Source organism: Larimichthys crocea, chromosome VI (assembly GCF_000972845.2).
Source record: "Larimichthys crocea isolate SSNF chromosome VI, L_crocea_2.0, whole genome shotgun sequence".
NCBI classification, from domain to species: Eukaryota; Metazoa; Chordata; class Actinopteri; family Sciaenidae; genus Larimichthys; species Larimichthys crocea.
This window is the reverse complement of record NC_040016.1, coordinates 16,286,375-16,313,011: the sequence shown is the minus strand read 5'-3', so window position 1 is coordinate 16,313,011 and position 26,637 is coordinate 16,286,375. Positions and strand designations below refer to the sequence as shown.

The following is a 26,637-nucleotide window of genomic DNA, read 5'->3' as shown; positions in this document are numbered from 1 at the left end:
AAATGAAATGAAACTCAACTCATGTTTCCCCACAATGCAATTAACTTATCTTTATTTATCTATTTTAACTGTCTGTCAAAACAAAATCGACAATAAAGCATTATATACAAATCATAGCTAAGCTGACAGGCAGTGTAATCGGCACATGCACAACCATACCAGTTCATCTATATTACAAACAGGTTATGAGGAAATGAAACAAGGACAGTAAAGAAGGAGAGTTAAGACGTGACAACATATACAACCCAGAATCAAAAGGAAGAATTTGAGCACCAGCCTATAATACAGCATCTTCAAGACAACTTCTTATCAAAACATTTTTACAAGAGCATATTTTTTGGTCTTTGAATGGAAGATTTTTCTTTTTGTTTTTATGCTGAGCTCTCAAACTGTTTATCCCTCATTGTGTTGTGAATTTAACTAATAATAAATAGCTCACATTTTAATGGTAAAATACAACCACAATAGCCTCTACCTATGAGGAGAATATTATCTGACATTTTATCTAGCTGACGTATGAATAAAACAATTTTAAAATCGTAGTGAAGCCAAACTCTATCCCACATAACATCCTAACGTTAAGTCCTGTTCCTAATTTTCATTCCTTAGTATTGGTCAATAGTATTTGTCAGAGGGAAATGGGTTTAGTCTCACAACAAATAATACAAAAGACACAGCAGAACAAACAATCTAACAACTCACTGACCTTTTCATCCATGCAGACATACTTAATGTGTTCAACAACCAGGATCTAAAAGTTTGCAGTCAGTGCATCACTTTTTTTTTTCTGTACAAAAGTGGGACACCTTTCATAAAGTTGAGATGAACTAAATTAAAAAATAAAAGGAAACAGTTTTTGAAAAAGTATTTGCGATATTAGCCATAGTTCCCTGGGGTTAGTTATGAAGCTTTGGTCCCTTATTTTACTTTGGTCTTTTATTTTGGTCCAGCACTTTTCGGCTTCATGTTTATCTGTCATAGATATACTGCAGCCTCGCTTCGAAATCCTCACAGCTCCTTTGGCTTTGGTGTGAAATTGTCCGCCTGGGTGCTTATTAAGGATCAAATGCCTTGCTCCAAACCTTGAAATAGCAATACTGACTCTGAATCAGTCTTTAGGGTGCACCTTCACCTTCTAGCTGCACTCAGAAATTCAGGAGATGATTTGGGTTGAAGAGCAGAAGCATGACAGCTGGCGCCCTCTAGAGGTAGTCCAGCTCCAGTGCATGGCTCAGGGCCTCCAGATCGGCCCGACAGGACACCCTCCAGAACGGCATGTTCTTCTGAGGAAACAAAAATGAAATAAATATAAATATATATATATATATATATTATGTAAAACACACAAACTTAGGGCAAGCTTACTTTAGCAACTTACAGTGCTCCTGCAGATGCAGTGCAGATGTGATATATAGACTGTGGTTTGGAAGGGGATTGTAATATGTGACAAAGTAGATGTGGATAACATGTTGGCTTACAATGTACAAAAGCATAATGCAAAAACAAACAAAAAAATCATTCATTGCATCATTTCATTGCAAAGATCGTCCAAAACAAAAACAGGAAGTAAAGAAAAGAAAGAAAAACGACAGAAAAAGCTGCAGAAATCTGAGCATCTTAAGGTTAACTGATTAGTTGAGGCCCATTTTTCAGCAGTCACTCATAAAAAACAGATTGAGCTGTACCTTCTTGGCCACAGACTCTTCTTCGGCTCCATCTCCTATCACCACATAGACTGCTCTCCGACCAAACCTCTGAGAGACACGTTCAAAACAGCTTTCTTTGCCTTTGAAAAAAGAGAAAAAAACAAACTGGTTTAAAATATTAAAATAGTACCTTCAAAAGAACTACTTAAAATGTAATGGTGGTTGTTTGATGTCATTTTCTTTATGAACCATTCTTTTTTTCCTCACCTGTCTTTGTGGCACTGTATATGTTCTCGATGGGGAAAGCTGATCCCAGACCATACAGCAACACCTTGGAGAGGGCTGGGATGAGCTGGGTGGTGGTTACCAACACATTCACGCAGTTAGGCCTGGAACAAGACAGGACAGACACATTTAAATACACTTTAAATAACATGCTATCAGAAGCTGCTAATGGGATATGGAGAAACACTATAATAAAAGAAAACATTGTACTGTAGCTAACAACTCATATTAATTGGCGTGCTGGTGTAAATTAAACCATGGTAGCATGAACCGACCTTGAGTTAATAAGAGCCAGGGCTTTGAGTGCCTGAGTCAACCACAGGTCAGTCAGGACCTCCATCTCTCTCCTCAGCTGTAACCACTCCTCTCGCTTGGGGCTGCCCAGCAAACCTGCCCGCCAGGGAGAAACACATGCTTGATAGTCAGTTTTTGTAACAAAACAGGGAGGACATGAACCCTAATAGCTCCGATGTATAAAAGATATCATTTACTGAGACAGAGCAAAACCTTATTTTGACAGCAGCACTGTCTGCAGTCTTTGGTTGGATGATTCTCACACAACATCCTCTAGCCAAAACCTCAGACACATGGTTTCCAGAAGAGTTAAAGCAGCCAGCTGTAATCAGCAGCTCAAGAGGCTCCATACTGCACAACAACTTCTGAATCATTATCCAAGTTCACAAACAAACCTGTCTTCTAATTTTTGTTTCACCACATCATGATTGAATTAATTCAATACATACTATGTCAGTAATCAACTATATTCTTCTTGGAAAGAGCAGGTGTTTATCGTTCATGCTCAACACATTTTCATTGCTAATAGAGGTTTGGCAGATACACAAACTTTGAAAATGCATAATGCACTTTTCTCCAGCAGCCTATATAACATGATACGAGCAAAAACAAAGACAAAACCCAGACAAATCACTGCGGTCTCAAGCTGAGCGGTGTGCAAATTTAACTTAACTCACCAGCTTGTGGTCTAGCAGCAAGTAAATATTTATGTGTCCATAGTGATATTAATCCCGACATTATCTCCAGTTATTTTCTGTCATTATTTGTTAGAATTTTATGGCTAGAAAACCACATATAATCCTTAATAAACCTCAACGAAAAGAAGTAATCTTAATATCTGGGTTGTCTGTACACAGCACTCCAATAAAAGGAGAGTGAAGCTTACCCCCAACATTATTTTTGTATGTGTTGTAGATCTCCTTGACTCTGCGGTATCGGAAAGCCAGTTTCCTCATCCAGTCCACCCCTCCGTGGACCCCTGACCCCAGGCAAAGAGAGCCAGCCCCTGCTGGGCTCTGGAAACCGTCCGATCCAAAGTTGTAAGTGCTGCAGGATCAAGATACAGGAAACAGTCAGGATATGGATCATAAAGATGTTTCCAGAGCATCTTATAGTAGCACAATCATCTGTGTTCGAGGAGGGATGCTTGAAGAATTAGTAGGATACATTTTCTAGCCCTAGGAATTGATTCAAACTATTCTGGTTATGAACAAGAAGGCAACATTTAAACCATTCTTCAAATTTATGGAGGTGTGCCAGTTTAACCACAAAAATTTCAGGGACAAGAAACGCAAATCATAGACACTGACTTTTAGCCATGAATGAGGCTTTGTCAGTAAGAAATCAAGAAGCATATACATTCAGCACGGGTAGGATAAATATAAAAACATCTCTGAAAATGAAAAGGGCCAAGTTCAATAAAATAAATACTTCAAAAAAGTACTTTGGTACAGTCTGGCTCTTTCTCAAATCACTCCTAAAAGTATCCTAAAGTGCTTCAACAAGTTTATGCAATAAAACGTCTGGACTGAGGGAGACAGAGGGAATGATAAAGAGATATTTTGATGAGAAATGAAAGCGTTGGATAATCCGGTGACATATTATATGGCTGTGGAAGTCGGGAAAATAAAAGACATGCACATGCTTGCATGCATGAACACACACAGACACACACTCGTCGTCTCATCTCCCTGCTTTTTTCCTCCTGTGTACTAAAACCCAGAGGGCAAGTCTGGTTCACAAGCCACAGCAGAACTGTCGGAGTCTCAGTAATTCAGTAAGTAAGTACAGTAACACAGTAGAAGCTTTACCTCAGGTCCTGTCCGTTGTCGTCTGAAGCCACGTCATCAATATGAACCTGGTCACATTCCTGGGAAATGAAAAGGAGAGCGGATATATCAAGAGATCCATTTCAGAGTGGAGCTCTGTACAGGCAGGTCTCGCCTCTTTAGGGGAGCCTGCGGGAGTGATAGCAGCTACATAAATAAAAAAAATAATAAAAAAAACAGAGCTTAAATAAAAGACAAGGAAGGAGGAAATAAGGTGTCGGGATACGGGACAGCAAGGCGCCAAGATATAGGACAGTCATCATGGCTGTGCAATTCTAGTGTAACCACGTAAATTAAAGTCAAGCAAATCTGCATTTTTCATAATGGGTCCAACATTTCGGTTAAAAAAAAGAAAGGCCCATTGTTTTTGACAAGCACAGTGGTGTGCATGTTGCTCCTCTCTATTGGACATTAATACAACCGACCAAACCGCAGGGTTTAAAAAACACACTGTTGCTTAAACATGTGGCTACGACCTTCAGCAATATGCAGTTAAATCAAAAACTTAAAAAACAGTCATTAAGATTGGATATGTAGGCCGAAAGCAAAAGCAAGAAGCACAAATCCATCATCACGGGCCAGGAGAAAACACACAAGTGTGTCTAGCAATAACTGTCTCCTGATAAATCCTAACATCTCTCTTGTTTCTCTGTCTTTATTCAGAATCCAGCTTGAAGCCTTTAAATCTCGCAGCCTTTTTTTCCCTCTTACACACACATGCAGTGAAGAGTCATGCAGAAAGAGTCCTAGTATAACTTCTAGTTGTCACGCAGCGACCCAGGACAGACAGAGTCTCCTATCACCTTTCAGCCGTCTCGAGCCAGATGGAGACGCTACCTCATCTTCCTTCAATCTCCACATAACTCAGTTCCCATGGGGTTGCAACCCAACTTCCACTCAGGTGCCATCCGCCCCTGCAGAACCGCAATCACTGACCATTGAACACAAATGACCCGTTTAGCACTTCACATATACGCTGAAGCTCACAGTCTGCAGAGCATTTTTCTGGAAATCAAATGGAATACAGCCACAGTAACTTACAAATCTATTTTTTTTCAATTGGAAACTTTCCACTGGAAACTCTGACTTTGATTAATCAGGAAGCTACACATGCCAATTACAATTATGTGATCTTGTGGTGGTATTACAGTTATGACAGAAGTGATAGCACTCCAATGATGTAGCTACTGACATTGGAAGGACAAGATAATTGTACCTCACGACTTAACAGCAGTTGTCAGCCCACTGTGGCCTACTGCTTTACAGATTTACTGAGCCCTGACAACAAAAGAGGGGATAAGAACTGGGTTTGCAAATGGCTTTGTTGGCTCCTTTCCCTCCTCTTGACTGTTCCTCCTCCCATTTGACTAATTTTCTTCTCGGATACTCAGACGCACACCTATAATTACTGCACAACGTGTACTTGTTCTCTCTCTCTTTCTGACCCTCTCTAATCTTTTTCTTTGTCAGAACAAGGCAGAGGAATGCAGGGTGAAAAAACATACAAACTTTTCAGTCACTAGCAGGGAGTAAAACTGCATTTTAATTGGAGTCTTTTCTCTTTTCTTTTTTTTTTAGTGGTTGCATCAATGTCAGTGTTAACTGTGGTGGATTTTGAGGCAGGTCTAACTGTGAGAGCACTTGCCAGCGGTTAACAACCTCTCCTTTTAATATTCTTGCTCAACTGAGGAGGCAAATTGTTTGGAAAATGCTGTAGTATGAATTAATACTGGATAGATGTTGTATGAGGAGATTTCTACAATGACTGTCACTGTGCTTTATGCCAGGTAAGAAAACAGCACCCAAATGTCAAATCTCCTGCAAGGGAAGACTTTCTGGTCAACAGTGTGCCAGCTTATATATAATACAACATTGACATGCTAATTGCTGCAATGTGAGTATGAAATAAGTGGTAATATTTTAGTGTGAAGTAAGGCATTGTGTCCAAGATACCAGTTTAAGTAGGCAAATCCTGCAATTATTTAAACATGCTTCACTCTCACTTTTTCCACAATTATCAGTCAATTTAAAAAAAAGAAGAAAAAAAACTCACCTCCAGATCATTGAAGAAGAGACGCGAGTCGGCCAGGTTGAAGATCATCTCCTCCATCCACAAACCAAGAGACACTGCCTTTGAGGAGTCCTGAGGCACAAACACACAAAGACACACACAGACCCGACATAAATAACTTTTGAAAAATCACACTACACAGTTTTACTACAGGGTAGCTGTGTGCACGCTTCTGCATCTGTTATTTGGACCTAATCACAAATCAAGTTTGACTTCTTGAACCCAAACTAAAACCAATTACACAATTATATTATTATAGTTTATTTCCCATCAATCAAGTGTGTGTTTAAGCGCGGGTGTCCTGTATGGGTTTATGTCTTAAGGCATGTGCAGTGTGCATATTTGTTGCAACAAATTTCTCCTCAGGCACAGTAAAGACTCTTATCTCTGTATCTACACTTGCAAGCATTTAAAAAAAAAAAAAGGTCTGTAAACTAGAGATTGCGGTTGGATCTAGAACAATGTCAGCTCTCTATAACTTCAGGAGCTTAATTAGATCATAAATAATAAAATGATTGATGACCTACAAGTTTAGGTATTTAGAGCTGCTCATGTCATTATTTCCGTCTTGCCAGTGCAACTGCCTGCTTGTCTCTCTGAACAGCTTTTCTTTGACTTAGTCAAACTTGTCAACACGGCTGACATAAACAGGTTTCAGGGAGAGGCAAGAGTGAATATTAATTAAGATAACAATCAGTCTGTCAATCAAACCTGAATCAATCAAATCTGAATCTTAACTGAATTAGTTGTATTCACCACTGGCTAGTTAAACTAAACTATCTTAGGTTCTAAACTACAAATATTATTTTGCTGCCTAATGTTTTTTAATCAGTTTACCATGCAAATATAATATGATAATGCAAGATATAACCAAGTTAACTATCTATGTTTAGCATTGTGTAGCATTATTAGCATATGGAAATTAACTAAATTAATGTGCATACAATACAGCTCAGCCATAAATGTGTATGCCAAATTTAATGCCAAGCCATTCAATAGTTGTTGAGTCTTTCCAGTCTGGATGCAAAGTGGTAGACCGACTGACGGAACAGCATTTCCATCCAAAAAGTCATGGTGCTAGTGCGGCTGCAAACAAATGCAGACTGTGTGTTCACGGTGATGTATTACATCGTGTTAGCAAGTCTCAAGTTTGATTTTCACGTCCAAAATAAACACAACAAGTCAAACAAGACAAACAGGCTGGTCCTTTAAAAATGTATCCACATTATTCCCTACATAACGTAGACTTAATAAGCAGTAAGGCAGATCTTTCACCTTCTTTCAGTGTTGCTTTCTATCAACACCACTCCTTTCCTGTTCTTTTTCTGTCGCGTGGAAAAAACCCAGGCAAACAGGTCCCTGTTACATTACACCAACCACAGTTTTATTTTTTAATGTGCAAATCACAAATCAGCTCCAAAGAAACGTATTAATCACCATGTGCTGGCATTGTGTGGGTGTGTTGTTCAAGACTACAAAAGCAGGTGTGTGTACATATGGGTGCCTAATTGTTGTGATGGCTGCGTTGGCTCGTCTTTGGCAGTGTGACAAGAGAAACAAAGGGGTGTCAGCCAAAGGTGAAAGTTAGATTAATGCATCTGAAATGACATGCAGAGCTGTCTTTTGCCACACAAAAAAAAGGTAGAAATGGGCCTGATGACACAAGTGGGGTAAATGATGACAATTAGAAAACAGCAGCCCTCCAAACAAAAAAAAAAAAAATGGGTGTAGATAGAAAAAGGTAATTGAGGACAAAGGGTGGTAAGTAGGAAGATGACAAGGAGAAAATGACGAGGGAAACTTTGGGCAGAGGAGGAAATTGAAGAATGGAAAGGATAAAGAGGGTGGGGTTAAAGGCTTAAGAAAGGATTATGCTTGTCTAATAATTGAAATAATTATCTGTAATGACATTCCTCCCCAAAAAATAAGCACTGTTCTATACAGAGGGACAAATTAAAGCCTGTCTCTGATAATCCTAGAGAAGAATTGACAAAAAAGAAAAGGGGAAAAGAAAAGACAAAAAAGTTCCCACCTTTACTGGTATACTCGGGTAAGTTCTATATGAAAGACAGAGTTGGAGGCGGGGAGAGGGGGGGGTCATACACTAGAGGGGTGCTGTATGATAGATGAGATAATGGAGGAGCTGTTAGAGGGAAGAGAATCAGCTCCTCATGTGGATCTCCATTCACCTCTGGCTCACCAAGCTGGTGAAAACAACTGTCTTTCAACACTCCCATTAGTCTTTCCTGCACGCTGGGCCAAGACTTGTCTTTACATTGAGGTCCAAACATTTGTTTATGATAAGAGTTTAATAGGGTGACTCTAACGTGAAGAGCCTGGGCTGTTAAAAGTAGACAGAAAGCGGGACACAAGGCAGTGAAGTGGAGATCAGAAAATAAATGGTTAAGGTGAGTTAGCTGCAAATTTGGGAGGGAGAGGTAAAAAGAAAAGGAAAAAGCATTGCTATCTTGTAAGCTGTCTTGACGCTTTGGACTGTTAATCTGTTTTTCCGCTGTCACTCATTCAATTCCTCCACTGCATGTCTGAGTTTTGAAGTCAGAGTCTGTCCAACTGAGCTTCCCTGGATTTAGCAGCGGGGTGTTTGGGTGGTGGGAGGAATCAGGAATTTTTGGCACATGAGTCACATTTCAACACATCCACTCTCTCGCTCTATCTCTCTCTCTCTCTCACTCTCGTTGTCTCTTCGTCCCCCCCTCCCCTACTCTCTCCATGGCAGAAAGGGAAGAAAAAGAAACAACGGCATGCATGGCCTGCCGGGGGCTGAGCTGATCAGAAACGCTGCTCTCAAACTCCCATCAGCCTTGTGTCAACCCACAGGGGGACCGTGAGAATTCAAAACACACATCCCCTGCCAAAACCAAGAAATGCACCACTGTCCGCCCCTTGTCAGCTGCCTGTCTGTTATGTAAAGGTCCCACTGGCTGTCAATCACGCCGCAGGATGCCGGGGTAGCTAAACAACCACAGTGCATTATGAAAAGAAACAAGAGGGCAGAAAGGCAAAACAGTCAGCATGCGAAAATGCTAAGGGATGAGACCCAAAGGTCATGGACTCAAATAAGCATTTGATCGCTAAAACAAAGGGTAATTTGACTAAAGTAAGATTACATCGGTTCGTTGTTGTGCTAAAATGTGCCTACCAATCTCTATCTTATAATTAACTGTTGTCAAAGTGTGATGAGATACTGCGCATACTTCTTACAGATGACAAAGGGAGTATCAACGTACCTTGCCAAATCGTGAGGAGAAGGTTCCCGTGAGGAGAGAATGGAAAATGATGATGGTTTCATCCAGGTCCCAGATAAACACACGCTGCAGTGAAATAACAGATATGTAATGTTAACCTCATGAAAGTTTGTGTGTGAGAGAGAGGGAGAGCGAGAAAGATAAATATTGTAGAGAAATACTGATAATTTTCAACACTGTGAGAGTGTGTTTACCTCTATATCAGAGTCCAGAGGTGGAGCGGGGTCACTGACTCTTTTCCTCCCCCTCAACTTCCCATCCGACCCCCTTCTTGCTGGGACCCCCTCCTCTTTACCTGGTGTGGGGGGGCTGGGCGGCGGATGGTACTCCCCTAGAACACCAACAACCATGTTTGAGACTTTATGACAGACTTTGATTTATTAAATCAATAACAAGTTTGAGGGAAACTCCCCAGATTTTACATGTCAAAGTCAATATACCAGTCATGGAGAATACAAAAGATGTTATTGAGTTGCATTATGGGAAGTGTAGGATCCAGGATGTTTTGAAAAGTTTGTAAGTAAATTGTTATTTTATTATTTTGTCCTTTTTAATACAAAAACTCCTTACCTGTATGTGACTCTGGGCTGTGATTGGGCAGCATGACGGGGTGTTCTGGATGCTGATAGGCTAAAGGAGCTGTGATGGCAGCAGGGCTGATGTTGCTGCTGGTTAGGTAGGGGCTGTTGTAGTGATGTGAGTTATAATATGGAGAGTACTGACTCTGGCTGTAGCTTGAGTACGCTGAAAACTCCTGTCAACATGTAAACAGTGATTATTTTAATTAGTCCACAATGTGACTGACAGCCATGATAGTGAAATGTTATTCGTCAATTTATATTTTTTTCCTTCCAGCAATGACTGTATCCGATGGTGGAAACTCCTCAGACGTCTTGGCAATAAAAAAATTTTTTGTTGCGGTTACATTACTCACTTGTTGGGTTGGGTTGAACGGAGTTGAACTGGAGATTGCATGGGTGCCTTGAAAAATTCCAGATGATATACCACCACCTGAGAAATGATGTGAAGACAAAGGGTCAAACGTGCAGGTAATAACTCATCGCACGGGATAACAACAATTACACACTGTATACGGGTGGGAGATTTGTCTGTGTTACATCTCGCATTGATGAATCAACTTCAGATATAATTTCGCAACATCCGATGTGATCTGTGAAATGGTATGGAGGAAGTAATGAGCAGTAAACTTTGACTCCTTCCTCCAGTGACAGCTCAGTGCTGCAGGGGCCGGGAGAGAGATTTACGTTTGACATAACAATACAGGTGGGAAAGTCTGCTGCTCCTCTGCTGCTGCTGCTGCTGCTGCTGCTGCTCTGGGAATCTTTTCACTCTTATCAAGCCAAGGCAGGAATATCTTTCTCAATTTCGTCTTACAGTGATGATGCCTCACGGTGCATCTTTCTGTCAAGTATGTTCATACTGTTTGTTTGTCTGTTTATTTTTATTTTTTTGCAGATTTATCACCTCCACCTATGGCACTAATTTTCATTCCATTCCTTCGGTTTGGCAGTTGGCTGGATATCTCAAAAGGTAATCTCAAATGTAAATGAACACATTTTGCAGAGAGGCTGGCACCGTGCCAAGCAGGAACAGATGAACTTTTTGAACTGCAAAAGAGTGCATTATAACTTCTCAACGGCCTCATGTGAGATTATTATACTTAAGTAAAAAAAAATGTACATCCAGTGGAGAGTATTTGGTCTCGAATTCAAGTATCGGATGAATTAAAGTTTTGATTTGACAATGCCGCTGTGTGAAAAGAGATCACAAATGTGCCACATTTGGTCTCTATCCGACAGTTGAGATCGTTTCACTCAAAATCACAAATATCAACCTTAAATTGCCAGTAGAGATAAATGTGGGGGATCTCCAAAGTCAGTCGGATCAACCCCGCCGAGGAATCATGAATGTCTGTATAGAAGTTAGTGGTAATCTGTCATGTATATGTCCAAATATATCACTAGATAAGTGAAAACTATGAACTGCTGGTGGGATAATTGAAGTCATTAGGATTCATCCTCTGTGGATCATGAATGCCTGTACAAAATATCACAGCAATGTATCTAATAGTCGTCATTAGGCACATACCGTGCGATCAAAAGCGTTGGACCAACGGACAGTCATGCAAGCTAAAAATGTTTCAAAGTAGCCACAGCCTGAGCAAACACATCCACTGACTCATTTCAGGTAAATGAATAAACATGTCACTTGAGCTGCGCTTGTCAACAAGATGTAACCCGATATAACAGCAAACTCGATATGTGACATGTAACAGTTGCTCACCCAGATGGCACTGCAATCACATTTTAAATATAAAATATCTCAAATAACATTTGCAAATAATTGCCTGTCTCCAACTGTTTATTGAATGGGTGGTTTTCACTTTGTATAGGTGGATGGTGTAATTATTGGCATGTAATTTAAGTACTCGGAAGTTGATTTATGTGAAGGACCTACCATATTAGTTTGTTTTGACACCACGCCACGTTGCCCATCAGGAACAATAAACATCACCACTCCCCTCCTCTGGCATGGCCTGAACCGTCCTGATATATTTTTAAAGATTCACTTCCTCATACCTCTCAGTAAGTCAGTTCACTCAGCTCTCTCTTGTTCCCCATTTGTTCTTCTCCACTCCATAGTGCATGACAAAGAGGAGAATAATGACTCAATGGAAGAACCACACTGAAACCTCCCCGGACTACACAACAATCTTCAAAGCGACTAAAGGAAAAATACAGGAGGTCTCTCGAGTAAACACAAAAAGGCTCCCATAGTCCCCATTTGGTTTCAGTTGTACACACAGTGTTCACTACGTGTTTCGATGGTTTTTTGTGGTGTGTGTGTGTGTGTGTGTGTGTGCCTCTATGTGCGTGCTTGTGTATTGTGTACAGTATAGTGGATGACATGGAAACATTCTGAAATCTTACAAACATTTGGTTGTTGTGGCAGTTTATTACTGTTTGAAGTTTGCAGTTAATGATTTATGCATAAAAATATTCAAACAAATTTATTTTGTTTGGGAACAGTGTCTCTCAAACTCAAACTACACTCTGTTAAAAAACTTTTTTGTTGGTTCAACAATTGCGCTGTAACAGAGCACACTCACTGAAGGCCTCGCAGTTTGTTAGAGGTTTCGTCAAACGTGTGTTTACATGAATATTTACATTCCCGTATAATGTCTGACATCTGAATATTCTCTTAAAGAGGAAGTGATATGGAAATATGTCAGATGCAAATAGTGATTCGTATGTGACCTCAAACAACAGAGACAGGGGTTAGGATCTGCTCATGTACTACTTATGATCGGTTGACCAAAGTTCAGTGGTGGAAAATAAAACTTACTGTACTTTTTGTCCTGTACAATTTTGGGGTAGAATTTCCATTTTAAGCTACTTTAAACTTCTACTCCACTACATCGCAGAGAGAGTACTCTGCTACATTTATTTGATTTGACTTTTAGTTACTTTGCAGATACAGATTAATAATAAAAAATATAAATATTCTATGGGTAAAAACATTTTTTTTTGATCCCTTGGTGAAATTCGTAAACTACATGGCAGAATACATTGCACAAATAAGCCCTACCATTACCAGATGCAACATTAAAGTAATGTTTATATTAATGAAAGTTAATAAAAGTAATTATATTGCATGATATACTATACACTATTCAGAAATGTGAGAACTTGTTGATGCTTTTACTTTGGTAACATGTTCAATGCAGGACTTTTACTTGTAACAGACTAGTTTTACACTGTGACACTGCTTCTTTTACTCAAGTCAATGATTACTACTCCTCACTGCTACGTGTCATGCTCAATAAAAGCAGTAGCAATTATTTTTAGAACTATCAAGGCAGTAGGGATGGGAATCGAGAACCGGTTCTGTGTGTTTCAATTCCATGGAATCATTTGTCAATTTAACTAACGATTCTCTTATCAATTCCAGAAAGCACAAATTACGTCACGTAACTTTCGCAAGAAATTACTCACGCTCGATTCCAGCAAGCACGACTAATTATGCCACGTAACTTCTGCAAGTTTCGCACATGCAGTGCAATCAGTAGTAAACAATGGCACCCACTCGGTTCAAATGCTCCAAAGTTTGGCTGCATTTTACCAAAACAGATGGCAACAGGGCGACTTGCAATCATTGCAAAGTGGAGATAACAGCGTCGGGAGGGAACACGACCAACATGCAGAAACATTTGTGCACACAACATGCAATATTTTTAAATGAATGTCGTGTTTTTGACACGCTTCGGACTGGAGATGAATCTCAACCTAGCAGCAGTGGCAGCAGCCAGGCTATGACCACCTCTGCGGTTACTATGGAAGGTAAATAACACACTGCCTACCATGTTAGTGCCATGTGCTTCTTTGTAAAACATGCTATAACAGTTAACATTAAACGAATGCCTTCTGCATTACATTTAGAAGATGACCATGACGAGAGAGAGAGTCTGGCTGGCTCAGAGGCTGCAGCTGTACTAGTACTCGCTCCAGTTCACTACCTCCTCTAGATGATGCTGATCAAACTGTTTGTTCTCCTTTTTTCCCAAATGAAAATCGATAAAGAATCGAATCGTTAAGCAGAATCGATAATAGAATCGAATCGTAAAAATCTTATCAATTCCCATTCCTACAAGGCAGTGCTTCACAAACATGACATGAGAAATATCAGGTCAGAAATACTGATGATCAATTAGTTAAGATCAGTTTATTACAACTTGAATCTCATTTTCATAACTATGGCCCTCATTTCTATCGTTTTAATGTCAGACAGGATAAAAACTACAGTCAGTCCTGCATGTTTATCTTAACCCCTCTATTTAGAGGTAAAACCGCAAGTGAGTGCACTGTAAATGTTATGTTAATGATCCCTTGTTACTCAGTGATGGTGTGAGTACACAATTACAGCAAGCAGCAAGTTGGGAAGAGGTTCTGTAAACTGTGATGAATTTTGAACAATAGACAGTTCGTCTTCCAAATAAGTCTGGCTGAGCTGAAGGTTCGTATGACTGTTACTTTTTCTTGCCTCTCTCATTTCTTGACTTTGAACTGGACTCTTTCCTCTATTTGTGCATACAGTGATTCTTAGAAACAGTGTTCTGATTTTGCGTTTGATTTTTAATTTTTAATTAATTAGATAAATCGTTTATACACTCGTGTTTCTTGCCCTGTTTGACTTTGTTTTAGCGTTGTGTTCCCTGATCTCAGCATTGGTGAGATCAATGCAATTATAACTGATCAAAACTAACGCTGAACCTACAAAAAATAAGAAGGGTCTGGATTTATCTTTAAAAAAAACACCAAATAAACCTGGTGTAGACCTGTGTGAATCAAGGTAGTTTTGGTGAAACCCACAAACTTTGGTAAAGAAATGTCCTGAGTGGGTTTCGATGACATAAAGTCACATCAATGTGTCACCAACGAGTATTGGTAACATCTCATCTGTGTACTGTTTAACCCTGTTTCTCCTTTGTCTCATCCATACAGTGGAAACAGGGTCATCCCCCAGTCCGCAACTTTAACCCGACTCACCCCCCCGTAAAATGCACCTTAACCTCTCCCCTCTCACACACAAGGTCAATTTCATGCTGCTTTCAAAGCCATAAAGTCGTACTGAGCGAGTCATGCTTTGGGCGCCGGACGACTGAGGAATGTGTACAGCACACATACACACATACACACACAATTGTAAAAAAAAAAAAACACACAGCCATGCGTGGGCAGAGAGCTGCACACACTCCCAAACATACCACGTTTTCATTTTGGAGTTTTTGTTTTCCGGCCCTTTTCCCATCTCTTGTTCTCTCTGTTAGTCCTCTTTTTTTTTTTCTTTCCTCCATCCTCTCTACTTCTTTTCCTCTCTCGCTATGTGTTTTCTCACTCTCTCGTTTTTCCCTAACAGACACAAGCGCTAGCATGCTGTGTTGTTGGTCTGAGTGGAGAAAGGGGGCCTGACCCCGAGAAAAGAGGAGGGGTGGGGAGACTTTTGACGCCAGGAGTCCAGACCGCAGCTAATGGAGAACAGGTGTGGCAGAGAGAAGGAGAGGAAAAGAGAGAAAGATGAGGAGAGAGGAGAGAAGAGGAGATGAAGGGAGAGAGGAGGAGAGGAGTGGAAAAGAAAAGAAAAGATGGATGCTCCTTCTAGTAACCTTAAAATCAAAGATGGTATATATAGGCAGTGTGTTTGTCCATACATGCAGTACATACAGTGTTTCCGACTTACCATGTGTGTGTGAGTAGCTGTAAAGACTCTGACTGGGGGGAGTGCTGCTGAAGTTCGTGTAGCCAAGTAGTCCCGTCTGTCCTGGAGAATGACTCAGGCCGTCTTCAGTTTTAATATCTAAGTATGAAGAGAAGCCATTAAGAGAAGAGAAGATGTTTTTGTTTGTTCTAAGTTATGTCTTTGTAGGTTAATTAGACAAAGCTACTAAACCACACATTAGTCTTTGATAGTGCATGTATGTCTGCTCCAGTCATCATGTTTATCGGGGTTACTTACTATAAGATGGCATGCTGTAGCCCTGTGTGTGGTGAGTGTAAGGTGTGTATGGCCCTGCAGGCTGGAGGGTAGGGCTGTACTGGGTCTGTCCATACGCAGCCATGACACTTCTCCAGGTCAGCTGATCTTGCAGAAGGAAGAAATAACAAAGATTTTTTCGATGACACGTTCTGCTTCTCTTTATCTGTTACAGCACATCATTTGCATTTTTCCCACGATCGTAAAGGAGTTTAAGGAAGAACATGCTCGGCTGACAGAAACATGTAAGGATGTATCTTCCAGACAAGAAAAAAGAGAGCTGGTTTGAATTTTTGCTACCTCTAGCAGGAAACACGCACACAACAACAAAAACTCAAAAGAAAACCTTAGAGTATCCCTTACAACAAATAAAGTTAGCTAACGTTTAACATCACACAGATTTAATCACAATGATTTTAAAGGATGTGGCAGTTCCTGTGTGATTTCAATCAGCAAACATCAATAGTGCCAAACTTTGGCTTTTGTTTTCATAACTACAAACAGAAAACACACGCATTGCTATGCACGCAAAGAAGTAATTCCACTTTTAGTTTCACTAACAAATATCATGAAAAACTCACCTGTTGCAGGTGCGATTAATTTGAAATTGATAATGAGAAGCCCTGTGAATGAAAGAAGAATAGGCACTGTCAGAAAACAGTTAGGAAATATATTAGCATGGCAATAAATTCAATAAACCTGCACGTATAGCAACATTCAAATGAGGGTGTGGTTGTAAAAAAAAAAACATTCCTGATGAGCAGCTTGATCATTATGTGAGTGTTTATTTTAAGGATATATAATTAACTGGTTTACCTCACCTGGCTCTGTAGAGAGAGCTTTACCCTCTTTATCCTGTCACACTGCTGTTAGTCAGGTTCCTCTCAGGCCGTCAACTGTCCTATGGAAACAATAACAAATAGACACCATCAGGACACAGGTATGCAGGTGACTGACACATGGCGACAAGCCTTGGGCAATGTTGAGGTAGGATAAAGAGGGGAGGGGTATTAGGGGGGGCGGATATTTTCTTCATGCACAAAGTTCAAGAGGTGAAACAGGTTTAAGGAAAGAAAGAGAACAAGATAGATGTGGTATTGATGTGAAGAGGGTGGTCATTAGAGACTGACAGCCAAGTGATGAGTTTCAGAAACTTCACAGGTAACACTGTTTCTATGGAAAATACTTCTCCGCCGCCACTGACGCATTCTGCTGTTTGGTATCTCTACGAGACATACTGCATGTAGATACTTACAAGGAAGAAACCTTAAAAGAAACGAGGCAGTGGTCCAAAAAAAGTCAAAAATAATAATAGTCATCCTACTTTGTCACGTACAGTGGGTGGTATGATGAAAACATAAAAGAGCTTTGTAAGACGAAGACAGTGACATAGGAGGACAAGCTACGACAGGCGTGATTTTGCAATAAAGTTTCTACTTGCTATCTTTTACTGTATCTCTGGTTGTGTTAGGTCATTGCAGGTGATGACAAAAAGCAAAAAGCAGTTCTGTATGATTTTTTTTTATATATATATATATTTATGTGAAATGAAATACATCGATTTATTGATTCAAAAAAGTCTAATTTGGTTATTTTATCATTGGAATTTCCAGAAAATGAAATGTATTCTTATTTCCTATTGCACTACTGTTATATAATATATACAGGACACATATACTGTGTGTAGTTTTGGTCCACTGCATGTTTCACACCCCATTAATAGAAGTAATGGAAGGATAAAAGAGTGACAGAGAAAATGGTCAAAAGAAGAAAGGGAAGGGGAGGTCATGGCTCAGTGAGCTGGAGGTTAAGAGGTCAATGCCACGTGAATTAGTCTAGGCAGGAAGCCGAACGAGGTCAGCAGATCCTAAACTCACACAAGACACCAGTGAGTCAAGTAAGATGTACTCTGGGTGCCATCTAAACTATCGGACCAAAAGTATGTGGACACTACCCACATGTCTGTGAACATGCTTTCATGCTTTTTGGGCTTGGCCTCTTATTTTGTATGAAGGAAAATCTTCTGCATCCAACATTGTGGCAACAGTTTGAAAATTCCCAGCGCATAAAAAAAGATTTCTGGGTTTGGTGTGAAAGAACTGAACAGGGCAATGACCTCAACTCCATCTGACATCTTTGGGATTAATTGAAATGCGGACTGCAAGCCAGGTTTAATCAGAAAACATCACTGATGTTCTTGAGGCTGAAAGGGAGGAAATCCCTGCAGCCAGGTCCCAGCCTGGACAGTGTTCCCAGAAAAGTGCGACGTATTAAAGCCCGTGATTTCTGAATGCTGATGTTCAACAGTCACATGAGGGCGTAATGCTCCAGTGTCCACATTAAATAACATGCTTTTGACTCAGCATAATCAAAGCTCCTCTTTATTTGTGCTATATAACACAACAAGCTGAACTATTTTATCAAGTCATCTCTCTGTTTCTCACACCTTCTGTCTCTTTCTGTTTCTGTCTCTCTCTTTGCCTCTGGGCCATTCCAATCTGACAAAGCTGCAGCTAACTGCCTGACCTCCCGAACTTGCTGACACACAACGACAGAGACAGATGACAGTCATGATTTATAGCGGCAGCAGAGTTTTACAGCGGTGGAGAATATGGGGAAGCTGTCAGAGAAAAAAAAAAAGAGACTAAAGTGACAGAAATTGTGACGTTCTGCTCATCAACAGAGGCTTCAACGACATCGCAAAACCTGAGACAATGTACAGAAACTTTTGTTTTGTTCTCATGTCACCGCCAACAGCCTTTTTGACAGAATAGCAGAGAAAACAAATGTTATGTTATGTCAGCTCAAACTGATGGAGCTGCCCTCCCGACTTTAAAAACACACAGGAAAGCTCACAGTGTTTTTTGAGTAAATAAATGTACTTCTACCACGAAGCAGCCTCAAAGACTTTACAGCCAAAAATCCACCTGCACGTCTGTGTTGCTGACCATAAAATAAACATAATAAGACAGACTGTAAATTTAAACGCTAAAGAGGTGATTTACTAATGTCACTATTGGCCTTATGTGATATAAGGCTGATATTCTAATTAATTTTTTTAAAATTTAATTTAGTTTTAAATGAAGATAACATTTTATTTAATTAACACCCCTAATTCCTTTTTTTATAGCTTCAACTTATTTTAACCTAATTGTGTTTATCATTGATTTTTCTTTGATTTTCCACTTCAGAAATAACACTTGAAACCTCGTAGCCATCAGAGACCCTGATCTGACCTTTATCACGGGCAGACTGTGAAGCTCGAGAGAGTAACACTGATCCCGCCACAGAGGAAAAATAGGGAAAGCGCTGTTGTGCTTTGCATTTCCTAGTACTTTCCAGAGATCAAGACTGAAAGTGACGCCTGTTCAGAGTCCTCTTGACTTCAGCTGCATCCCTGCAACAGTCCCATATGCACACACATGCACGTACACACAAACACAAAAAAAACTGTGTGTAATAGCGAAGGCACTTCCTGGTTCAGGGTGAGGCCTGGGAGGAGGGCGCACAAGGCCATGGGAACTGCAGGACACCGGAGGGAAGATGAGCAGAGCTCAGCAGAGATGTTGAGGGCCGTGGACTGAAACTAAAGCTAAAACAAACCCAGCGGGGCCACGGGGGGCCACAGGGCCACAAGGCCAGTCCCACCAGCTTCACCTGGGTCCCAGGGTTCTGCTAGACCACTGCTTCTTTCACGGATATCAAATTTAAGCCTTTGAGCTGATGGATTACATCACAGGATGGTGTATTGTGCTTTTAAGTTGAAATGTCATTTGATATAGTCAAAGGAGTACACTGAGTTTATGCAGATTTACCTGTGGTTCAGCTAAAGTGTTGAGTGTGGAAAAGATGATATAATATATGATACAACACAGCAGGCTCAAAACAAAGTAGTTTGTAAGTATCATTGTAGAGTGGACGCCGTTATCGTTCAAATGGGGATAACAGCGCACACTTTCAAACAAAACTGTTGCTGCACTTGTTTTTTGTGAGATGGAGCAGTTGTGGGGGTCAATGTCATATGGAAACTGTACACTGTTTCTCTTATTTACATATGTCAACGATTATTTGAATATGATATCTGGTGGTGGGGTGTGGTCGTATGTGTTTACAATGTCAATATGTGTGCAGTGTCAGTGACTGTCTGAGTCTTGACAAGTAAGAGTGTGGTCACACACTGCGTGACCCGCCGATGGCATGACCTTTTATTGAAATGTTGTTGTTCCCAACCAACTGCTTGATAAGGTGACTTGCTGGTCTATGACCGTGCCATATGGGACTCCACCTGGAGCCCTCAATTTTCCTAAAGCGCCTGGGGCAAAGTTGGGGGTTGATTCACTGCTGCAAAGACACAGAACAAGGGCCCAGTATTTGTGTGACACTATCATGGGCTTTTTGGTCGAAATCGACGCCATCTGCCAGCAGCTGCCCTCTTTAACCATCTTTGGCACACACAGCTGACAGAACAGTAAAAAGCCAAAGCATGTTTTTATTTCAGTTCAGTTTTAGAAGTTAAAATAAAGACCGTGCTAAGATAAATGAATATATGATTTAGGAAGCAGGTGGTTTTTTTGGGGGTTTTTTTTCAGTTTCTTTAAAAGCTCTTATAACTAATGATAAAAACAGAGTACCTCAGTAATCCATCAGTAAAATGAACATGGACAGCACAGATACTTGCTAATCTGCCATGTCCCATGGACAAAATACATTCATATGAGATCCACACAATACACTACAACAACAACAACATTATTCTATTGATTATTTTGTCAAAATGAATCACAATCAGAAAGTTCTGGTGAGAAATGTCCATTACAATTTCTTGTCTTTAGATTGCTTCTTTTGTCTGATCAACACTCCAAACCCCAAATATATTATGTTTTTTTTTAATCACAAAAGACAAAGAAAAGTAGTAAACCGTCAAAACCGAGAACCTGGAACCAGGTTATGTTTGACTTTTCGGTTTGAAATTATTAATCAGCTATCAAAAAGAGCTATCAAACATTTCCCACAAATTGTCATGATGGTGGGCACAGTGTTAATCCTCAGACCAGCTGTCAGGTGATTGAATTTGTCTTTAATCAGTGAGACAGGCGTAAAGCAGTGTAAAAGAGGGAAAGTTTTCTTTGGCAAATTGAAATAGGTACATTAGCTGTTAGAGACTTGAGGCTCTGATGTGCTGGTGGTCCGCTAACAGATGTTCAGGATTGACAATCTTAACCCACCGCGACCTCAGCAACCAGAGAATTCATTAAGCAGCAAATACATTCCAAGTCCACATATTTTTGCATCATAAGATCAGACATCAGCAGGACTCAGCCAAAGTGTATTATCACTGCCAGCAATGTCACTGTACTGGATACTCGCCATGTTCAACTAGAGGTTGTATTTGTTCTAATCTCTTTATACTTGATACGCTACAACTCAGAGTTGTTGCCACGCCTAACTCGATTAACATAATATTTCTGCTTACACACAGACAAACCTGTCCATCAGCAAAAAAACTAAACAAAAAATAACAGTGGGTTACTTTTGATGTTGAGGAAAAATGCTAATCTCGCCAGTAACCTGTCATGTTTTTGTTGAGTCCACACACCATGTCTGACAATCGCTGAGAGTCAACAGCAAAAACACAGTAGTAAGATGTTTCCACGTCTAAGTCACCCGTTTGTTTCAGAGTGACCCATGTCAAGGAGGTTTCACACACAGCCAGCATCCTATACTGACTGAGTTATCATGTTTACATCATCAACCAAAAATTTGGGAACTTGAGCAACCAGTTTAAAAAAACTATGCAAGCAGCTTTGACTCTCACAGGAGAGTCTGCGACTTTTTTTTTTCCAAATAACCAAACACATCCTCCCCCTCTCACATGCACACACACACACACACACACACACACACACACACACACACACCTGGCTAATACTGAAGTTCTTTAAATTAAAAGTGAATGAACAGTTAAGTCGCATAATGACAGATACTGAACTCCTTTGAAAGAAACAGAAGTCACTCTAGGAGAGGCTCCAATTAATCTCTGGCAGCAGGGAACCTGTTGCCGACTCTGTCTGCACTCTGTAACTTTACCTCCCAGACTTGGTGGCCTTTTCTTTCCACTTGACTAACTCCCTGAAACAAGACTGCTTTAATGCCAGCACCCCCCTCCACTGTCCCTCAGTAATCAAAACCTCTTTATTCAACAATGCCAGTGTCTTTATCTCCCTGTTTTTCTCCAGCAGGCACTCTTTACTCCTTTCTAAATTACCTCTGAAAAATTCTTTCTGTGCTTCCTAATTCTTTCTTTCGTTCCTCCTTGCCCATATCCAGGCACTCACACTCTAATAATATCCCTTACAATTTCCCCCCAGTAATATTGCCAAATCCAAAAAAAGGACCACCTACCCCAAGTCCCAGACCAGAACCAGTGCCCCGGGACGGGGGTCAGAGTGAGGGACAGCTGGCAGACCTCCCAGCAGCCTGGAGGAGCGGGTGTGGGGTTGGAGGACTGGGCTGACCCCAGTCAGATGGTGGTCTGGCTCCCAGGTAAAAAACATCTGGTCCAGTGATGGGAGGGTGGTCGCACACGCGCTCGCACACTCAAAACTGACACACGCCTGACTGCATGAGTGCTCCTGCCTTCTCTAATGAACTCACACACACACACAAATGTACACACACACATACACGCACACACTCTCAGACCGCCTGCTTTATTAGTCATTAGGACAAAAAGGTTTGCCCTCGATCAGTCTCCTCAGCAGATAGCGGCAAGTGGCCGCCCTAGTTGCTAACAGCTGGCCAGACAGAGCTTGCTGGTAGCTGAGGCTCACAGGCGTTACAGACAGACTGAGGTCCAATTACTTCTTTACTGGTAGATTTACTGTGTAAGTGTGTGTGTGTGTGTGTGTGTGAGAGACAGAGACGGAGAATGTGTGAGAAAAGAGAAAGCAATAGAGTGATTTATGTCTTTTTGGGGAGATAAGAATGCATGATAAACGAGATGAGAAGATATTATAAAATATGAGTAGGCATTAAAAGATGGAAAATGGTGGGAAAAAAAAGATTCAGGAAAAGATTCAATGAAGAAAAATTCGGACACCTAAAAAAATACTCCCAGAGCCACAGAGAATTATTAAATTCTCTTTTCAGTGGAAAGTACCCAAGCCATCATTATTAAGCACGAAAAACATGAAATACGGTCACTGCAGGTTATACGCTGCGATGTGTGTGGCTTCACCATTCTCAAGATGAGATAAGGAGAGCGGAGATAGCCAGAGAGCCAGCTGTTATCTGCTGACAGGCTGGGGTTTAATACACACACACAGATCACCACAAGGCCTCCCCGGGTGCTCTCTAGGGCTTAAGGGAATTAAAAAGTGGGAGGGAAGGGTGAGAGAGGAAAAGACATTTAGGTGGAAGTGTGATAACTTTCGAGCCTGAAACTATTGGCAACTAGAAACAGATCAGCAAATACAGTTTCTAGCACTTTCAATCCTGATCTTTTGCTTCACGGTATGTGCAGATTATGAGATGAAACACACACACGGACACACACACAAGTCTACACACACACACACACACCGATACACACACATATTTGCATACTAAAATATAACTGTAGAAAACGCTAAGCAAATATTTACTGAAGAAAAGTCAGCTAAACTCCCGCTGAGAGAAATCGAAAAGGATTAGAGGAGAGGGAACACAGATATTTTCTTCTTCTTTTGTTTCTAAGCATCACCTTCTGCTGTTGCTTTGGGCTTTTTTTTTTTTAAAGAATAGTTTTGATCTAGGCAGACTTGCTGTTTGTGCACATGTCAGGTAACCTGAAGCTCACCTGAAATTTCTGATTCCAATAACCTGTACTTCAGCTTTAAAAAATAAATAAATAAATAAAAGATTACCCTGCACTTCTTTGACAATTTAACAAGACTTTTTTAAATTTAAGAATGACCCCTGAAGGAGCTGGACGTAGACACAAAAAACTCAAGAAACAAACATAAAAGAAGTGACACTTGTAGCTGACTAATGGTCAAAAACAATACAATAAAGAAGAAGACGATGATGTAAATAAATAAATGTACAAATGCGCAAACAATTGCGCTCTGGTAAATATATGATATAGCAAAAAAAGACAGTGTGTCACAGAACAAGAAAAGCAGCATCTAACTGAGTAAGACCACCAAATATAAAACACACACACACTTATGTGCACCAAATTAAACTTTCAGGCTAAGAGGATGGATTGAATATATATTTCAGACTATGAGAGCCCTGGTTTAACCTTGAGTTCATGTCAGCAAAGCTGTTTGACTCCCAGAGAAAGAGAGAGAGGAGACACAGAAAGAGAGCGAGGGAGAGAGAGAAGCACAGAAGCTGAAAGACATCAAGAACTGTGCGGCTGTGAAGAAATATAATGAAATTGGTGCCGATAAAGTCAGGAAGAGCAGAGCTTCCTGTGAAAATATTTATCATTCCACAAACGTTTGGCTACAGAGAGGTTTGGAATTAATTTGTGTTTTCTTAAGAGGGGGTGCCTTGCGCTACAGGATGGGGAATTCTCCACAGCCCGGTACGCTTTTGGGCTGCTGTGCTTATTCACAATTTATTAGAGCCAGTAATAGGAACCATGAAGACTGAGGAGAGAGAGAGAGAGAGACTGAGAGGGTCCCGTCCCAAGCCGTGGAGAGGGAGTCCAGAAATGGGGCCTAATGTTATTAAGAGACGAACCACAGTGTTAAATCAAACACACCCGAGCACACACCTTCGGTATGTGGTCTGAGCACACCTCGCTATAGCCCCCTCCCCTCCTTCACCCACCTCAAACCGCTCCATCAAGACCCCTGGATATTATTTGTGGGGGTTGAAATACAGGTATATAAAGGAGATTTACAATCTGCCACAAACCTGAATCTGATACAGAAACTATCTAAAATAAATATCCCACTTTGGCTGGCCATTACCCCTGTAGGTTTATTTCAGATGATAGAGGCTGACAAGGAGATATATACGTCCAGTTTATGTCCGAAATTTTCTGAGAGCTTGTATATATGAAAACGTATTTCACTTCAGTTAAACTTTGAAAATCTGATAATAATGGAAAAAGCAAAACTTGAGTGTCTATGCCTCCACGAAGACGCAAGATTTTATAGTTCAAATAATGTAAAATTAAAACTTCATTTAAAAAGGAATGTTATGACCTCTCGTGTTTATTTATTAATTTATACATTTTAAATCTAAACAGATTTTAAGCAAAACAAGAAAAGAAAGAAGACATTTCTTGAATTAAATTAATGAATTAAATAATTTATTTTCAAAAAACCAAAAGGCCCCATTAATTCTTTTTCTCCTCCAAGTGTGCAGCTGATGTTTAAAGGTGAGTTAAACAGTTGGCAAAACACAGTGAGTGAATTTCTAGTCTGGAGCCATGAAGGGGTCCTTGAAAAATATGAATACCAGCCTTTGAAAAATGCTTAGCGAGGCTCCCCTAATTTAGTTAATGAGGGGTCTCTGCCTGGCTGCTGAGGGGGTGTCAGTGATTTGGGTGTAATCTTCTGTACTTAAACTGAGCGAAAAAGCGTTGCACCGATTCAGCCAGCACCAAGAAAAACAAAGGAGCCCAAGAGAAGGTGCCTTGCACACTCACCCCCCCAAACCCACACACACACACACACACACACACACACACACACACACACACACACACACATCTTTTAAAGGGCTCCGTGAGACACAAATAATTGATTTGCTGATGGTGGATTTTTTGGAGGGGAGAGGGTTTCTGTTCCTAATAATGACTCATATGAATCAAAAATAACTGGAGTGGAAAATGATGTGATAGCTGACAGAAAGATTTCCAACTGTTTGCTTTCACGCTGGCATTCAATTCAATTTACAGCAAAGTGTTCAACAAGGGTTCAGTGTTTGCATGAGGCCTTTGACATCTTTTACCCCTTGAAGGGTTTCTGTAATGATTTATTATGTCTGCTACTGTTTTCTTCAATACTCTCACATATGAAAATAAGACTTTGTTTTTGTTTACATATTATCATTATTATATCTGTATAATTAATTTAAGAGACCTACAGGGGAGTTATTCAATCAACTGAAATTATTGTACAAATTAAAACATTTAAGTTTATTTTATTGTGAATTTATCATGATTGTCCCAGGAGTTATTGAAGGCATTATTCTGATCTAAATCTAAATCTAAATCTAAATCTGAATCTAAATCTAAATCTAAATCTAAATCAAATGCTTTGTTTGTTTTAAGGATTTTCCCCAGCAGAGCTGAAATACACTTTGCCAAACGAGAAGGGTTATTTTATTAAATGCAATGTTTTCGCGAGCACAATGCCATGATCAAAACGGAGCATTTAAAAACACTCACCATTATTCGGAGAGAAGATTATGCAGGAAAAAATCCGATTATCAATCAGAGCGCTTGTCTCTCCATGCCCAGAAGACTCCGCGGACTTCCCTCAAAGTGTCCCGGCGATTCAAGTGACAAAGTGAGGAAGAAGAAGGAGAGGAGGAGACAGGGAGAAGGAGAAGAAGAAACTCTCGGTGGAGAGGCTCCAGGTGCCGACAGCTGACAGCTTTCTGCGGACACTCACTCTCATCGATCTCACTTCTCTTCCTCTGCAGCTTCAGGAGCGTGTTTGCTTTCCCGGCGATGGGGAAGTGATGTTAAG

General features: G+C 40.4%; 1 protein-coding gene across 2 annotated transcripts; it reads right to left on the bottom strand.

Moving 5' to 3' along the window:
* Positions 1-24: 24 nt before the first annotated feature.
* On the bottom strand, positions 25-26,637 carry eya2 (EYA transcriptional coactivator and phosphatase 2). Of its 2 annotated transcripts, none has more exons than XM_010734733.3 (16): positions 26,334-26,637; positions 16,765-16,844; positions 16,525-16,566; positions 15,926-16,051; positions 15,650-15,766; positions 10,326-10,402; positions 9,962-10,145; positions 9,586-9,722; positions 9,374-9,457; positions 6,108-6,197; positions 4,037-4,095; positions 3,112-3,272; positions 2,207-2,321; positions 1,914-2,035; positions 1,686-1,786; positions 25-1,283 (listed from the first exon to the last, which is right to left on the bottom strand). In XM_010734733.3, the coding sequence occupies exons 4-16, from the start codon at positions 16,026-16,028 to the stop codon at positions 1,203-1,205; spliced, it is 1,431 nt and encodes a 476-aa protein (XP_010733035.1). In that variant the 5' UTR covers positions 16,029-16,051; positions 16,525-16,566; positions 16,765-16,844; positions 26,334-26,637; the 3' UTR covers positions 25-1,202. The 2 variants fall into 2 exon arrangements, with proteins under 2 accessions (XP_010733035.1, XP_019113688.1); XM_019258143.2 differs by having other exon boundaries at positions 15,926-16,046.

Excerpts from the sequence above, each read along its gene's own strand:
- eya2 (XM_010734733.3), bottom strand. The coding sequence starts at position 16,028 with ATGGCTGCGTATGGACAGACCCAGTACAGCCCTACCCTCCAGCCTGCA. Across the intron at positions 15,767-15,925 it reads CTACAGCATGCCATCTTATA|ATATTAAAACTGAAGACGGC; the intron begins GTAAGTAACCCC and ends CTTCATACTTAG. Across the intron at positions 9,723-9,961 it reads CAGCCCAGAGTCACATACAG|GGGAGTACCATCCGCCGCCC; the intron begins GTAAGGAGTTTT and ends TTGGTGTTCTAG.